Consider the following 18,702-nt stretch of genomic DNA (forward strand, 5'->3'; position numbering starts at 1 on the left):
GATTTGAAGACGCAAACGACCAAAAAGCTCAAAAGAACAAAAGACAATCAAAAAGGTTCCAATTATTGATAAGAAACGTCTCAAATTCACAAGAGTACAAGATTCAAAACGCAAAGTACAAGATATTAAATTGTACGCGAGGACGTTCGAAAATCCGGAACCAGGACCAGAGTCAATTCTTAACGCTCGACGCAACGGACTAAAAATTACAAGTTAACTATGTATATAAATATAATATAATATATAATTAATTATATTAATTATATATATATTATATATATATATAATAAAAACCGTCGGCAGCAGGAAACTCCAAGGGTGTAAACTGAAAATACCTCTCCGCGACTCGCGGAGTTTGAAGGGCTTTTTGCCGCGAGTCGCGGAGCCCCAAAAATCACTTCTGGCTATAAAGCCAACCGAATTCTGATCGAATTTTACACATTATTTTCATCTCTCTCTCAATATATACGAGTAATATATTTATATTTATAATTTATATTTTAATTTTAATTATAATTCTAATAATAAGGGTATGTTAGCGAATGTTGTAAGGGTGTAAGTCGAAATTCTGTCCGTGTAACGCTACGCTATTTTTAATCATTGTAAGTTATGTTCAACCTTTTTATATTAATGTCTCGTAGCTAAGTTATTATTATGCTTGTTTAAAACGAAGTAATCATGATGTTGGGCTAATTACTAAAATTGGGTAATTGGGCTTTGTACCATAATTGGGGTTTGGACAAAAGAACGACACTTGTGGAAACTAGGCTATGGGCTATTAATGGGCTTTATATTTGTTTAACTAAATGAAAGTTTGTTAATGTTAATATAAAGATTTACAATTGGGCGTCCCTATAAATTACCATATACACTCGATCGGACACGATGGGCGGGGTATTTATATGTACGAATAATCGTTCATTTAACCGGACACGGGAATGGATTAATAGCCACTAGAATAATTAAAACAGGGGTGAAATTACATTCAAGGGTAATTGGTGTAATTGTTAACAAAGTAGTAAAACCTTGGTTTACACGCAGTCGATAACCTGGTGTATTCATTAAACAAAGTATTAAAACCTTGTTACAATTCGAATCCCCAATTAGTTGGAATATTTATCTTCGGGTATAATAATAATTTGACAAGGACACTTGCAATTTATATTTATGACTGATGGACTGTTATGGACAAAAACCAGACGGACATATTGAATAATCCAGGACAAAGGACAATTAACCCATGGGCATAAAACTAAAACCAACACGTCAAACATCATGATTACGGAAGTTTAAATAAGCATAATTCTTTTATTTCATATTTAATTTCCTTTATTTTATATTTAATTGCACTTCTAATTATCGCACTTTTATTTATTGTTATTTTATTTTATCGCACTTTTAATTATCGTACTTTTTAATTATCGCAATTTAATTTTATCGCATTTTTATTATTCGCAATTTCATTATCGTTATTTACTTTACGCTTTAATTTAAAGTCTTGTATTTATTTTATATTTTACATTAGGTTTTAACTGCGACTAAAGTTTTAAAATCGACAAACCGGTCATTAAACGGTAAAAACCCCCCTTTATAATAATAATATCACTTATATATATATTTGTATTTTTATAAAAGTAAACTAATATAGCGTTGAGCTTTGCTTAAAGATTTCCCTGTGGAACGAACCGGACTTACTAAAAACTACACTACTGTACGATTAGGTACACTGCCTATAAGTGTTGTAGCAAGGTTTAAGTATATCCATTCTATAAATAAATAAATATCTTGTGTAAAATTGTATCGTATTTAATAGTATTTTCTGCGTAAAATATAAGCTATTTTATATACACCTCGTTCGACATCAGATCCCAACTGTTTCCGAAATCAATAACACATGCTCGCAGCATGTCTTCAAGCATTTGTATCATCCTTTCGCTCTGCCCATCAGTTTGTGGATGATAAGCAGTACTCATGTCTAGACGAGTTCCTAATGCTTGCTGTAATGTCTGCCAGAATCTTGAAATAAATCTGCCATCCCTATCAGAGATAATAGAGATTGGTATTCCATGTCTGGAGAGACGACTTCCTTCAAATACAATCGTGTTAACTTCTCCATCTTGCCATCTTCTTTTATTGGCAGGAAGTGTGCTGATTTGGTGAGACGATCAACTATTACCCAAATAGTATCAAAATCACTTGCAGTCCTTGGCAATTTAGTGATGAAATCCATGGTAATGTTTTCCCATTTCCATTCCGGGATTTCGGGTTGTTGAAGTAGACCTGATGGTTTCTGATGCTCCGCTTTGACCTTAGAACACGTCAAACATTCTCCTACGTATTTAGCAACATCGGCTTTCATACCCGGCCACCAAAAATGTTTCTTGAGATCCTTGTACATCTTTCCCGTTCTAGGATGTATTGAGTATCTGGTTTTATGAGCTTCTCTAAGTACCATTTCTCTCATATCTCCAAATTTTGGTACCCAAATTCTTTCAGCCCTGTACCGAGTTCCGTCTTCCCGAATATTAAGATGCTTTTCCGATCCTTTGGGTATTTCATCCTTTAAATTTCCCTCTTTTAAAACTCCTTATTGCGCCTCCTTTATTTGAGTAGTAAGGTTAGTGTGAATCATTATATTCATAGCTTTTACTCGAATGGGTTCTCTGTCCTTTCTGCTCAAGGCGTCGGCTACCATATTTGCCTTCCCCGGGTGATAACGAATCTCAAAGTCGTAATCATTCAATAATTCAATCCATCTGCGCTGCCTCATGTTCAGTTGTTTCTGATTAAATATGTGTTGAAGACTTTTGTGGTCGGTATATATAATACTTTTGACCCCATATAAGTAGTGCCTCCAAGTCTTTAATGCAAAAAAAACTGCGCCTAATTCCAAATCATGCGTCGTATAATTCTGCTCGTGAATCTTCAATTGTCTAGACGCATAAGTAATTACTTTCGTTCATTGCATTAATACACAACCGAGACCTTGCTTTGAGGCGTCACAATATATCACAAAATCATCATTCCCTTCAGGTAATGACAATATAGGTGCTGTAGTTAACTTTTTCTTCAACAATTGAAACGCTTTTTCTTGTTCATCCTTCCATTCAAATTTCCTCCCTTTATGCGTTAATGCAGTCAAGGGTTTTGCTATTTTGGAAAAATCTTGGATGAATCTCCTGTAATAACCAGCTAGCCCTAAAAATTGGCGTATGTGTTTCGGAGTTTTTGAGGTTTCCCACTTTTCAACGGTTTCAATCTTTGCTGGATCCACCTGAATACCTTCTTTGTTCATTATATGACCGAGGAATTGAACTTCTTCCAACCAAAATGTACACTTTGAAAACTTAGCGTACAGTTTTTCTTTTCTCAGCAACTCTAGCACTTTTCTCAAATGTTCTTCGTGCTCTTGATCATTCTTTGATTAAATAAGTATGTCATCGATGAAAACAATGAAAAACTTGTCAAGATATGGCCCACACACTCGGTTCATGAGGTCCATGAACACAGCTGGTGCATTAGTCAATCCAAACGGCATAACCATAAATTCGTAATGACCGTAACGCGTCCTAAAGGTAGTCTTCGGAATATCATCCTCTTTCACCTGCATTTGGTGATATCCAGATTTAAATCGATCTTCGAATAAACTGACGAGCCTTGTAGTTGATCAAATAAGTCGTCGATTCTCGGTAATGGGTAACAGTTCTTGATGGTAAGTTTATTCAACTCTCGGTAGTCGATACACAACCTGAATGTACCATCTTTCTTCTTGACAAACAGAACAGGAGCTCCCTATGGTGATGTACTTGGTCGAATGAAACCACGCTCTAAAAGTTCATGTAACTGACTTTGTAATTCTTTCATTTCGTTGGGTGCGAGTCTGTATGGAGTACGATCTATTGGTGCAGCTCCTGGTACAAGGTCTATTTGAAATTCAACGGATCGATGTGGGGGTAATCCCGGTAATTCTTTCGAAAATACATCGGGACATTCTTTTGCGACGGGAACATCACTGATGTTCTTTTCTTTAGGTTTAACTTCCTCGATGTGTGCTAGAATGATGTAACAACCTTTTCTTATTAGTTTTTGCGCCTTCAAACTACTAATAAGATTTAATTTCGCGTTGTTCTTTTCTCCGTACACCATTAAAGGTTTTCCTTTTTCACGCATAATGCGAATCGCATTTTTGTAACAAACGACCTCTGCTCTCACCTTTTTCAACCAGTCCATGCCAATTATTACGTCAAAACTCCCTAACTCGACAGGTATTAAATCAATTTTAAACGTTTCATCCCCCAGTTTAATTTCTCTCTAGACATATATTATCTGCTGAAATTAATTTACCATTTGCTAATTCGAGTAAAAATTTACTATCCAAAGGCGTCAATGGGAAACTTAATTTAGCACAAAATTCTCTACTCATATAGCTTCTATCCGCACCCGAATTAAATAAAACATAAGCAGATTTATCGTCAATAAGAAACGTACCCGTAATAAGCTCCGGATCTTCCTGTGCTTCTGCCGCATTAATATTGAAAACTCTTCAACGGCCCTGCCCATTAGTATTCCCCTGATTCGGGCAATTTCTAATAATGTGGCCCGGTTTTCCACATTTATAACAAACAGCGTTGGTATTACTTGCTCCGACACTATTCGTTTTGGCATTACTTGTTTCAACATTATTTGTTCCTTTAGTTCTGTTAAACTTTGGTCCGTAGACCTCACATTTTGTCGCGCTATGACCATTTCTTTTACACCTGTTGCAAAATGTCGTGCAAAACCCCTGATGATTTTCTTCACACCTATGACATGGCTGTTTTTGGTTTTTGTTGCCGTTGTTGTTATTGAGGTTGTTGTTGGAATTGTTATTGTTGTTGAAATGGTTGTTGTAGTTGTTGTTGTTGTTGTTGGGATGTTTGTTGTAGTTATTGTTAGGATTGCGGTTATTGTTGCGATTATTGTTGCGGTTGTTGGGATAGTTGTTGCGATTGTGGTTGTAATTGTTATTATTGTTGTACTGGTGACTCTTGTCACCGTTTTCCTCCCACTTCCTCTTGAGTTGTTTCGTGTTGGCTTCTTCGGCCGCCTGCTCTTTAATTCTTCCCTCAATCTGATTTATGAGTTTATGAGCCATTCGACTTGCCTTCTGTATAGAAGCGGGCTCGTGTGAACTCACATCTTCTTGAATCCTTACTGGTAACCCTTTTACAAATGCGTCGATCTTCTCTTCTTCATCTTCGAATGCTCCCGGACACAATAGACACAACTCTGTGAATCGTCGTTCATATGTGGTAATATCGAACCCTTGTGTTCGTAACTCTCTAAGTTCTGCCTTGAGTTTATTGACTTCGTTTCTAGGAAGGTACTGCTCGTTCATCAATTGCTTGAATGCCGACCACGGTAGTGCGTAAGCAGCATTTTGTCGTACCTGTTCAAGATAGGTGTTCCACCACGTTAACGCAGTACCTGTGAAGGTATGCGTAGCGTACTTAACTTTGTCCTCTTCAGTACACTTACTTATGGCAAACACCGATTCGACTTTCTCGGTCCACCGTTTCAATCCAATTGGTCCTTCGATTCCATCAAATTCCAACGGTTTGCAGGCAGTGAATTCTTTGTAGGAGCATCCTACACGATTTCTTGCGCCGTTAGCTGCATTGCTAGATTCAGAGTTATTGTTGGTATGTAGCGCAGCCTGTACTGCGGCTATGTTTGCAGCAAGAAAGGTACGAAATTCCTCTTCGCTCATATTCATGGTGTGTCGAGTAGTCGGTGCAATTTCCTTCAAAATAGCCAACTGAATCGAGTTAATCATACAGAATATTAAGAGTAGTCATTAGTATTTCGTAGCATAATATGAACTCATTTATAAAAGCTTTTTCTTCATATTAGCGTTTTATAAGTTTAAATTCGGGTACTACCTACCCGTTAAGTTCACACTTAGTAGCTAATATACAATTCAACTACTACAATTCCATATGAAAAACTGATTATAATAATATATCACATACAAATATTCTTCAAACTTACAACTTCGCTATATTACATATAACATGAAATATAGTACACTTTGATACGGGACAGTTTTGAAGATAAACCTAGTTAATACGCAAGTTGTTCAGCAAAGAAAATAAAGACACGTAATTCATATGTCCAGAAACAAGTCATGCATTCTGCTTTTACTAAGACGACTTCCCATCCTTTGTCTTGTGGAAAATACCCGTTATGATCATTGGCTATGCAGCATGTTATAATGTCGTCAAAAGGACGAGGGTTTCATAATGTCCAACAGCCCCGTAATAATCTAAAAACCTTGTTTCTCACCCCAACTACTGAATCCGTCACTTGTGAGAAGGTTTTATTTAAAAGCTGCAATCCGATGTTCTTTTTCTCACTTTGGTAAGAAGCGAACATCACTAACCCGTAAGTATAACATGCTTCTTTATGTTGCATATTAGAAGCTCTTTCTAATTCACGAAATCCTATGTTGGGATATGTTTAGTCAAAATAGGTTCTTAACCCGTAGCGTAAAATTGCATTTGGGTTCCCCTCATTTAACGCTTTAAAGAAAACACGGTGTAACTTACGGTCTCCCCAATGTGATATACCCCACCTATCAAAGGAAAGCCTTTTATAAACTAAGGCATTTCTGGAAAGTCTTTCAAATGTTTGACAAGTTAATTTCGCCATAACTAAATGTGCTGATGAATTCTGACCGACTCTAGACAAGATTTCCTCAATCATATCCTCTGGTAGATCTTCTAAAATATTCGGTTGTCTACCCTTAACGTCCATTTTGTTTCTATACTGTAAAATAGACAATGATTAGATTCGTAAAAGATAATTAACAAACAATACAAGCAATTTTTTTAGATAGAACATAAAAGTACAAGCACACTACAATACATATAATACACAACATGATTACAACCCTCTAATCTGAATCACTGGTTTCTTTTTCTTCGGACTTGGTTCGTTTTCCTAAATTTTTAGGGATATATGGTATTCCTCTAATACGAGCCGTCGTTTTCCACAATGGTTTAGAAAAACCTGGTGGTTTAGAGGTTCCCGAGTTATTGTTACAATTTAGGAAGTACGGACGTTGCCGATACATATAAAGTTCATCGGGGTTGGAATCAGGTTTCTCTATTTTTATACTTTTTTCTTATTATTTTCTTTTGCTTTATTAAATTGGGTCGAGGTAATTTCTATAACATCATCAGAATCCTCGTCGGGATCCGATTCATCGGAAAATTGGTAATCTTCCCAATATTTTGCTTCCTTGGCGGAAACACCATTGACCATTATTAACTTTGGTCCGTTGGTTGAGGATTTTCTTTTATTTAATCGATTTACTATAGGTATCAATATTTCTTCCTCCATAACCTCTTCTTCTTCTGGTTCCTCCTCTTCCGGTTCCTCTTCTTCCGGTTCTTCCTCTTCCGGTTCCTCCTCTTCCGGTTCCTCTTCTTCCGGTTCTTCTTCGGGAATTTGTGAATCTTTCCAAAATATATTCGACTCTTCATTATTATTAGGTGAATCGATGGGATTTGTACTAGTGGTAGACATCTATCACACAATATCAAACACATTGAGAGGTTAATATATCACATAATTACATGTTAATAATATATAGTTTTCAACAAAAGTGTTAAGCAATCGTTTTTAAAGAAAACACGGTCGAAGTCCAGACTCACTAATGTATCCTAACAAACTCGATAAGACACACTAATGCAAATTTCTGGTTCTCTAGGACCAACGCTCAGATACCAACTGAAATGTCCCGTTCATATTGATTATAAACGTTTCATATTAATTGATTTCGTTGCGAGGTTTTGACCTCTATATGAGACGTTTTTCAAAGACTGCATTCATTTTTAAAACAACCATAACCTTTATTTTATCTATAAAGGTTTAAAAAGCATTACGTAGATTATCAAATAATGATAATCTAAAATATACCGTTTACACACGACCATTACATAATGGTTTACAATAAGAATATATTACATCAAAAATAAGTTTCTTGAATGCAGTTTTTACATAATATCATACAAGCATGGACTCCAAATCTTATCCTTATTTTAGTATGCAACAACGGAAGCTCTTAATAATTACCTGAGAATAAACATGCTTAAAACGTCAACAAAAATGTTGGTGAGTTATAGGTTTAACCTATATATTATCAAATCATAATAATAGACCACAAGATTTCATATTTCAATATACATCCCATACATAGAGATAAAATTCATTCATATGATGAACACCTGGTAACCGACATTAACAAGATGCATATAAGAATATCCCCTATCATTCCGGGAAATCCTTCGGACATGATAAAAACGAATTCGAAGCACTAAAGCATTCGGGACTTTGGATGGAGTTCGTTAGGCCCAATAGATCTATCTTTAGGATTCGCGTCAATTAGTAGATCGGTTTACTAATTCTTAGGCTACCAAGCAAAAAGGGGCATATTCGGCTTCGATCATTCACCCATATAATGTAGTTTTATTTACTTGTGTCTATTTCGTAAAACATTTATAAAACTGCATGTATTCTTATCCCAAAATATTAGATTTTAAAAGTGGGACTATAACTCACTTTCACATATTTTTACTTCGTCGGGAAGTAAAACTTGGCCACTGGTCGATTCACGAACCTATAACAAATATGTACATATATATCAAAGTATGTTCAAAATATATTTACAACATTTTTAATACGTTTTAATGTTTTAAGTTTATTAAGTCAGCTGTCCTCGTTAGTAACCTACAACTAGTTGTCCATAGTTAGATGTACAGAAAATAAATTGATATATATTATCTTGACCCAATCCACGACCCAGTGTATACACGTCTCAGGCTAGATCACAACTCAAAGTATATATATTTTTGATATCAACCTCAACCCTGTATAGCTAACTCAAACATTACTGCATATAGAGTGTCTATGGTTGTTCCAAATAATATATATACATGGGTCGATATGATATGTCAAAACATTTGCATACGTGTCTATGGTATCCCAAGATTACATAATATATTAGAATACATGTATAATACAATATAATTTAGCTAGGATATGATTTGTATAGAATTATTACAATATTTCCCGTAGCTACAACAATCAAAAAATATCTAATCTTGTTTTACCCATAACTTCTTCGTTTTAAATCCGTTTTGAGTGAATCAAATTGCTATGGTTTCATATTGAACTCTATTTTATGAATATAAACAGAAAAAGTAAAGGTTTATAGTGGAAAATATAAGGTACAAGTCGTTTTTGTAAGAGGTAGTCATTTCAGTCGAAAGAACGACGTCTTGATGACCATTTTGAAAAACATATTTCCACTTTGAGTTTAATCATGATTTTTGGATATAGTTTCATGTTCATAAGAAAAATTATTTTCCCAGAAGAACAACTTTTAAATCAAAGTTTATCATAGTTTTTAATTATCAAACCCAAAACAGCCCGCGGTGTTACTACGACGGCGTAAATCATTAAGTTAGCATATCATATAGATATAGAACATGTGTTTAGTTGATTTTAAAAGTCAAGTTAGAAGGATTAACTTTTATTTGCAACAAGTTTAGAATTAACTAAACTATGTTCTAGTGATTTCAAGTTTAAACCTTCGAATAAGGTAGTTTTATATATATGAATCGAATGATGTTATGAACATCATTACTACCTCAGGTTTTGTGGATAAACCTACTAAAAATGAGAAAAATAGATCTAGCTTCAAAGGATCCTTGGATGGCTTGAAAGTTCTTGAAGCAGAATCATGATACGAAAACAAGTTCAAGTAAGATTTCCACTCGAAATAAGATTGTTATAGTTATAGAAATTGAATCAAAGTTTGAATATGAGTATTACCTTGTATTAGAAAGATATCTTAATGTAAATAAGAAAGATTTCTTGAGCGATCACTTTACAAGTTTGGAAGTAAGTTAGCAAACTTGAAAGTATTCTTGATTTTATGAAACTAGAACTTATAGAATTTATGAAGAACACTTAGAACTTGAAGATAGAACTTGAGAGAGATCAATTAGATGAAGAAAATTGAAGAATGAAAGTGTTTGTAGGTGTTTTTGGTCGTTGGTATACGGATTAGATATAAAGGATGTGTAATTTTGTTTACATGTAAATAAGTCATGAATGATTACTAATATTTTTGTAATTTTATGAGATATTTCATGCTAGTTGCCAAATGATGGTTCGCACATATGTTAGGTGACTTACATGGTCTGCTAAGAGCTGATCATTGGAGTGTATATACCAATAGTACATACATCTAAAAGCTGTGTATTGTACGAGTACGAATACGGGTGCATAGTAGAATTGTTGATGAAACTGAACGAGGATGTAATTTTAAGCATTTTTGTTAAGTAGAAGTATTTTGATAAGTGTCTTGAAGTCTTTCAAAATTGTATGAATACAAATTAAAACACTACATGTATATACATTTTAACTGAGTCGTTAAGTCATCGTTAGTCGTTACATGTAAATGTTGTTTTGAAACCTTTAGGTTAACGATCTTGTTAAATGTTGTTACCCCATTGTTTATTATATCTAAAGAGATGTTAAATTATTACATTATCATGATATTATGATATATTAATATATCTTAGTATGATATATATACAGTTAAATGTTGTTACAACGATAATCGTTACATATATGTCTCGTTTCGAAATCATTAAGTTAGTAGTCTTGTTTTTACATATGTAGTTCATTGTTAATACACTTAATGACATGTTTACTTATCATTTGTCATGATTAAACATAGTGTATCAATATCTTAATATGATTCATATGTATTTAGTAAGACGTTGTTATAACGATAATCGTTATATATATATCGTTTCGAGTTTCTTTATTCAATAAACTCAATTTTATGTATATAAATCATTGTTAAAATACCTAATGAGATACTTACTTATCATAATATCATGTTAACTATATATGTAACCATATATATGTCATCATATAGTTTTTACAAGTTTTAACGTTCGTGAATAACCGGTCAACTTGGGTGGTCAATTGTCTATATGAAACATATTTAAATTAATCACGTCTTAACAAGTTTGATTGCTTAACATGTTGGAAACACTTGATCATGTAATTATCAAATTCTATTAACATAAATAAATATGGAAAAGTTCGGGTCACTACAACTAAAATACATGATGTAGTGAATTTTTTTAGGGTTTTTAACTAGTTATACTACTGGATATTGTACATTTTTTTGTGTGACACAATTGAAATAAGACATCTAGTAGAAATTTTTTGAGTTTTAAGCTGTGACTACCAATCCTAGATCCGCCACTGTTTTTTAGTTTAGTTGGTTCAGTTTTATTTCCTTTTTACATTTTATACATCAATAAAGATGCGGAATTTGGTGGTGTTGTATTTTATATATCAACGGGTAATTATTATTTTTTAACAGATGAAAGGATTATATATAAAAAAAGACTAGCAAGAAACTAGTCAAATACAAAGGATTACAATGGGCTACACAGCCAAGAGCTCCATGAGGGATCTAATTTACTCTTACTTTTTAACCATGAAAAAGAAAATAAACGAATAAGGTCAAAAAGCTCATCTTTTCTAATAAGATTAGAAGAGAAAAGGACGTCGTTTTCCGAGTCTCCAAATCCACCAAAGTGTCGCCAAAACAATACTAAGAGATCTGATTCCCGAAGCAGTCTGTAGCGAGCGTGAAAGGATCCAGTCAAACAATCCATCCATGGTAGAGAAGACTGGCCACTGAAGATCCATCCAAATGCGAATACGATTCCAAAGTGTTCTTGCAACATCACAATTATGAAAAGTATGGTCCCGAAACACTTCCGAATTATATTATTTTTTTCTAACTTGACGAACACCCCTTGATCTTCAAGAATATGTGTGGGTGGAAAATGTAGATTAAAAATATAGAAGGACCAAATTTACAACTAAGGAAGCTACAGATCCTTGGGTGTGAAGTTTCCAAGCAAATCTAACTTATGAAGAAGTCAAAGTTTGGTTTTAAGTTATATATAAATTTATATGACGATAATGATGATAAAACTATACAAATCTGTCTATTCTCTGCCGTTGAAAGAATCTTTTTATCTTGTCTGTGTAATTTATTAAGATTGAACTTAAGTCTCTATCATAAAAATTATTAAGTCTCAACTACCACGTTAACGCATAGATTTTTGAAAATGTTATTATACTGTAATAACTTATTATTTATTGATGATTGATGATTTAAGATTTAAAGGAATATACCTTGTACGAGATGCCCTTTAGGAACAGTCAACGTTGACGTTAACTCACAAAATACCATTAACTCCTTTTACCTTGTTATTTACTCTCCATTCCCATTTTTATGTCACAGACAAGAAAACACATAATTTGAATAACATCATCATTAATCATTATTAAGCTATACGATTTGTTAAGATTATGTGTTAGCATTTAATTTTACGTAATATATTTTATTATACTCTCACATGTTAAAATAGCTGGTTATATTCAAAAGCTTGATTGCGAAAAATGTATCCATTTGCTTAAATTTCTGACTCAAATAAGTTTCATAAATAAAATACACACAGAATTTACATAAAATAGCTCATGTTATAAATATATCAAATCATCCTCTCATGTTATAAATATAGCAAATCATCATTTCTAAGATAGAGATAAATACAATGGAAAGCAGAACACAAATACTTTACATTCAACCCACTTGAAAGTTGAAGGTTATAAAACATCAAAGTTTACATAAATTTAACTAATATAATTTCACTGTATGATCAAAAACACTTGAAAAATAAAAGACAAGGATCAAAAACGTTACTGTACACAAATAATATACCAACTTTTGTTTGGAACAGACTTGGACTTTCATCTATACATATTAATGAAATAAAACGATTATTAAGTTTGATATCAACGATTCAAGGCTTCTGGAGCCATTCTTGAATGGCAGACCGGAGTGCGTGGTTCGGGACAAGGTTAGAGTTAGCTAACTCAAGGTTGGTCATGGGTGAAGTTTTATGACCACTATCTAACCATCCTCTTAAAGCCTCTGCTTCATAAGTAAATCCATCAGCAGCAACAACCGGATCTTGCATTATTTCCTGCAAATTAGCTCCCCATAAAAAGTGAATCTTGTTAAGAGTCAAGCGAATATCAAATGAGTCAATGAGGTCACATTTATGCAACATTACTGTTCTTCAAACATAGTTTTTGTAACCATAATAACTGTTCATAAAATTAGGACTAAAACCTAACCTGGAAGATTGGACAAATAAAGTAATGTGGAATCTGGCATCGTCCTTCCGAACCAAATCTAAAACCCGAAAGTCCACAAGAAACCCGCATCGGTTCAAGAACCCGCCATACCTCAGAAGCAAGATCGGGCCGATTCTTACGAGCAACATCACAACAATTCATCGCTAAAAGAGTCAACTGTTGTGCCTGCACAAATGGCCAATCTCCAGCTGTAGGATCCAATATATTCTTCAAATTTTCTTTATTCAGTGCATATTGGACTTCCTTAGTCAACCCCAAAGCGGTTCGACCCGTTAACAACCTTAACAATATAATACCAAACGAGTATGTATCTGACTTAGCCGTAAGCTCTCCAGTAGATAAAAATTCAGGATCCATGTACACAAACGTCCCTTTTGGGTCGGTTCTGCAACACAACGATGTGTTGTTGCTTGAAAACTCGGTTTCGGAGAGCACGCGAGCGATTCCAAAGTCGCTTAACTTGGTAACCAAGTTTTTGTCTAGAAGAAGGTTAGCGGGCTTAAGATCACCATGAACGATGCCACAAGAATGAAGAAATATTAGAACCGAACATAATTCGGTGGCAATTCGGATTCTGTTTTGCCATGATAACGGGGGAGTATTGTCTTTGCAGTTAAGTCGATCTTCAAGGCTTCCTCCAGAAAGATACTCGTAGACTATTATCCAAGCATCCGGGCAGGCTCCTATTAGAGTTACGAGATTCGGGTGCCTTAGTTTGCTCAATACGTTGACCTGAAAGTCAAAGAATGAAGTAAGATACAAGAGATCTACACTTCACAAGACTATACGTAATTCATGATTAGTAACAAATAAATATATTTCAGACAAGGTTGCAAAGTACACAGTCGAGAAATTTTAAGGAGTACTCGAAAACACGAGGATTACACAGGAGTATTCGGATAGGATGTTGACCAAGTTTGACTTTGATCGATTTGGACCGAGTTTTGACCAATTTTCCTAGTAATCCCGAGTTTTGAACGATTTTCCGAGTTTGCCCGAGTATTTACGAAAATTCCCCGAGTTGCAAAATCCGAGTGCTTACCGAGTAATTCAAGTTGTGACAAATAATTATTTTTCAAACAAGGTTGCAAAAAGCGGTACGCAGGGACTGTTGAGAGTTTTTAAGGAGTACTTTGGAACTCGGGGAGTACTCGGATGTTGACCAAGTTTGACTTTAACCGATTTGGACCGAGTTTTGCCCAATTTTAAGAGTAATCCGACTTTTGGCTGAGTTTTGACCGATTTTTCAAGCAATTCAGAGTTTTAACCGATTTTGACTAAGTTTGACCGAATTTAGGATCAAGGGAAAACTATCTTTATGGGGAAATTCTGTATTTGTAAGACAAAAACAGAGATAGAAAGGGATTAAGGAAAAACCATGATACCTCCTGGTGAAATTCTGAGGGCCCTTGCAGGCTATTCGCGTGTAACATCTTTATAGCTACTTCAGTATGACGAATAAAACCTCTGTATATACTTCCATAACCCCCTTCTCCTATTTTGAGAAACGGGTCAAAGTTGCGAGTGGCATCCTTAATTTCAGAAAACGAGAACTCGGTGTAAAAATAAGACACACTCGAGTTAGAGGCCTCTTCTGCTTGCTTCTCCCGCAGTTCCTCTATTAGTCTAAGCGTATTATCACATTCTATCTGTAATTCGTCACGCTCTTTTTTGTAATTTTGCAAAAGCTCGACAGCCGAGTACATTTTTTGTTCAAGCTCCTGCACCGCATGGTCACAATCTGCGATTTGACTTTCGAGAAATGATTTTTGTTCAAGTGATATACGTAATTCTTCTGCAACTTCATCTAGCTCCTTCTTAATATAGTCATGTTCTTCCTTGGTTTTTTCTAGTGTTTCATTGATCTCTCGCCTTCGTCTCAATTCTTCAGCATATAAATTTTCGGATGCTCTAACCTGCGTGCACAGTTATTTCAGAGTAAAAAAAAAAAAAAAAAACTACCCTTGATATAGAAATTCAAAAAAGTTTGATGTGGACAGCATATATACCAACTTACGCATTTGTCGCCTTTTTAAAGAAATATATTTGTTAAAAGTAAAAAATAAATCATGAACAAATTCATGAAGACAATTGCTATTGAAAGAGCCTTATATTGAAACAACTCGAATTTTACCCTGCGTTTAGCCTCAATGGCGTCCTTTTCTGCTTTCCTGCGCTTTAGAGACTCTTCAAATGCGTCTCGTTTCGAATTGTCTGCCTCAGCCATTGCTTGTGCAAGCTGAACGTAAAGCTCATCATTCACACCTCTTTCCTGCTACGATTCCATGTAAATTGTTAATAAATAGTCTGACTTTCAACTGCTTAGGATTTCGATTCACGATATCTCATTCTAACACGGAGAATATACAAAAAAAAAAAAAAAAAAAAAAAAAAATCGTATATTAACATATTTTATCACACGTGAAGATTAAATCACATACTATGACACTGGAAGGTGAAGGATTTTGATAGTCCCCTTTAAATCCATGTACTGCATTATAGTCTGATTCAATTTCACTACCCTCAGTTATTGCATATGGCATGGGGCCTAAATCATCCACCACTTCAGTCGAAGATGTAGACACACGTGAACTCACAGACGGACTTCTTAATGAAAACCCACCACTCCATTCATCAGAGGCCCTTCCTGGATTCATCCTACTAGGAGGAGTTGACTGAGTTGACTCGTCATCGAAATTTGACGAGGATGATATTCTGGTCGCACGACTGTCAGACATAACTCTGCGGTACTCTTGATTTGGATTTTTGGGGTGTAATATTGTTCTTTCTCTTTCACTAGCAGATCTTCGCGTCAAGACAGAATCAGAGTTTGTATTTGATGCAAGTGAGAGCGGGGACATTGAAACATCAGGTACATCCAACATGCCTTGCCTACATTGAAGTAGTATCATCATTAGTAAACAAATAGATTCACATACATACAACACATAAGAGTAGAAAACCAGCCTTACTTAGTGAAAATGACATTTCCTTTGCATACAAATTGAATCTGACAAGAAGCAGCTGCCTGTAAACGCACATACATGGCTTTCTTGGACCTCAGATCTACCATTTTCCTATGTTATAAAAGACATAACTAATAATTTAAGCACAAAAATGTAATACACATCAATAAAAATGCAAACTGTTAATCTTCTTTCGAACTTGCCTATTATAATGCTTGTCCATAGCTGCTCCCATAACGAGCCTTCTGACATTGTGCTGAATTATGAATTCAACAATACCTTTCTCAATAGAATCCATTTCAATATATTGCACCTCAACACGCACCTAGTAATTCACACAATCATGATCCACAAGGCAAGGTTAAAATCGGGGATGTTGCATGGTCAAAGACAGGAAAAATTTATCAGCAATAACAGTTCCGTAGAGATTTTGTATGGGTCGGATCAGATCCAATTGGATTGACCCGCATATTTTGTGGCTAACATAATCAAAAGTTTCTTGTAAAGTCAAATATGATTACAGTAAACATATTATTTCAAAAATAATCCACCCCGTAAAATTCGAATATAATGATTTTGGAGACTATTAGGGGCATTTGAACCGTTTCCTGGTTAGATAGTTCTTATTTTCATTTTACCCAATTGACCCGCCTTAGATAAAACATAAACCAAATGGACCCATTCAAAAGTTAACAGGCAGTAATTTCGACCACTACATCCCTAAAAGAGCATGAAAATATATAATACCCCAGAGTTCTGACACATCTGTTTATATTTCTTGAGAAGCTGGAGCATATCTTGCCTCTCCACTTCATGGTACGCCTCGACTTGATGTGTTTCAAGTTGCGTTATTCGAAACTTTGTGCCCACTGAAAATTCGAGAAAACATTAAAAAACCTATATACACAAACCTATAACACTTAAATCAAACATGCCATTATGATCATTTAACATAAACAATTAAAACAAATGTATCATCTAAAACACAAATACAGATAAACAATACCTTCATTATAATTATCAACAACTCACACAACAATAACATTTATCGAACCAATTATCATCTAAAACACAAATACAGATAAACAAAACAGAGTGAAATGAAAGATTACTCATGGGAATCATCTGTGCAGGTTGATGAACATGGAGTATACATATCTGTTTATCTCCATACTTATGTAACGCCCACCGCAGAGTTGATTGGCTTTCTTTAAATTCTTTCGCAACCGCCACATAAACCTTATCATTATCGACTACCCTATGACGCGTTTCAGCACCAAATTCATCCCTAATTTCCATAATCTCTGACGTATCAACAACAGGATACCTAATTATTGAATTCAACCTTCCTACACCTTCTACAGATACAGAACTATTCACAGCCATTATGAAATTTGATATAAATTCATATGCTATGCTATAATCTATGCATAAATATTACATATATTGATAATTCACATATAATATCAGTCGTTACACACATGTGTGTAAATTATCAGTTAATAAGAAGTTGAAACCCTAAAATTCGATCACATGTTATAAAAACCTAAAATTACAGGCAAAAAAAACTTGAAGATGATCACAAGGACGTTGAAAACAGATGTAATTGGAGAAGTGAAATCGATGATATCGAAACAAAAAGTCAAAAAAGATTGTAATAGTAATTGATTGGTAGTTGAAAAGGTATTACTTGTTTTGAGCTATATAATACCTTCATTGACTATGATGTATCTACATTTATAAGATATAATATTCAGATAAAAAAAAAATTAAAGATAATATTATAACTTAAATAAAACTACATAATTATTATAATAAATGAACTGTTATAAAATATCTAGATTGTGTTATAAAATATCTAGATTGGATGTTAATTTTATTATTATTATATTTCTTGCATAGTAATATTTTATACTATAAATAGACATGTATGGTAACCATTTAAGGTGTATCATTTCCCTTGAAATATCAATATCAATATTTCTTCTCTCTTTCTTCTCTCTTTTTCTCTCCTTGTTCTTATAACCATTAAAGGTAGTTATAAGCTTACTGAATTATAACACGTTATCAGCACGAAGTGCTCCGTATAATCAAGGTTTATCTAAGCAAGCACACGTCACTAATCAAGGTAAGAAATTATCTAACTTTTATTAACTTCACTAACATTTATATTTATGTTATTTAAGTTATATATGGTCGGTTATACCGCCTGAATTATATTTCTGTAATCTAACTTTTATTAACTTCACTAACATTTATATTTATGTTATTTAAGTTATATATGGTCGGTTATACCGCCTGAATTATATTTCTGTAATCTAACTTTCATTAACTTCACTAACATTTATATTTATGTTATTTAAGTTATATATGGTCGGTTATACCGCCTGAATTATATTTTCTGTAATCTAACTCTTATTAACTTTAC

At 34.1% G+C, this 18,702-nt stretch overlaps 1 protein-coding gene across 2 annotated transcripts; it reads right to left on the bottom strand.

The window, feature by feature from the left end:
- Window positions 1-12,711: 12,711 nt before the first annotated feature.
- LOC139871638 (U-box domain-containing protein 33-like) lies at window positions 12,712-17,894 on the bottom strand. 2 transcript variants are annotated; one of them, XM_071859357.1, is made up of 9 exons: window positions 17,387-17,894; window positions 17,022-17,143; window positions 16,478-16,599; window positions 16,281-16,385; window positions 15,750-16,200; window positions 15,443-15,580; window positions 14,694-15,224; window positions 13,288-14,040; window positions 12,712-13,133 (listed from the first exon to the last, which is right to left on the bottom strand). In XM_071859357.1, the coding sequence occupies exons 1-9, from the start codon at window positions 17,658-17,660 to the stop codon at window positions 12,951-12,953; spliced, it is 2,679 nt and encodes an 892-aa protein (XP_071715458.1). In that variant the 5' UTR covers window positions 17,661-17,894; the 3' UTR covers window positions 12,712-12,950. The 2 variants fall into 2 exon arrangements, with proteins under 2 accessions (XP_071715458.1, XP_071715457.1); XM_071859356.1 differs by having other exon boundaries at window positions 15,443-15,583.
- Between the last annotated feature and the right edge of the window lie 808 nt (window positions 17,895-18,702).

The sequence above is a fragment of the Rutidosis leptorrhynchoides genome, chromosome 10 (assembly GCF_046630445.1).
Source record: "Rutidosis leptorrhynchoides isolate AG116_Rl617_1_P2 chromosome 10, CSIRO_AGI_Rlap_v1, whole genome shotgun sequence".
Classification (NCBI taxonomy): Eukaryota; Viridiplantae; Streptophyta; class Magnoliopsida; order Asterales; family Asteraceae; genus Rutidosis; species Rutidosis leptorrhynchoides.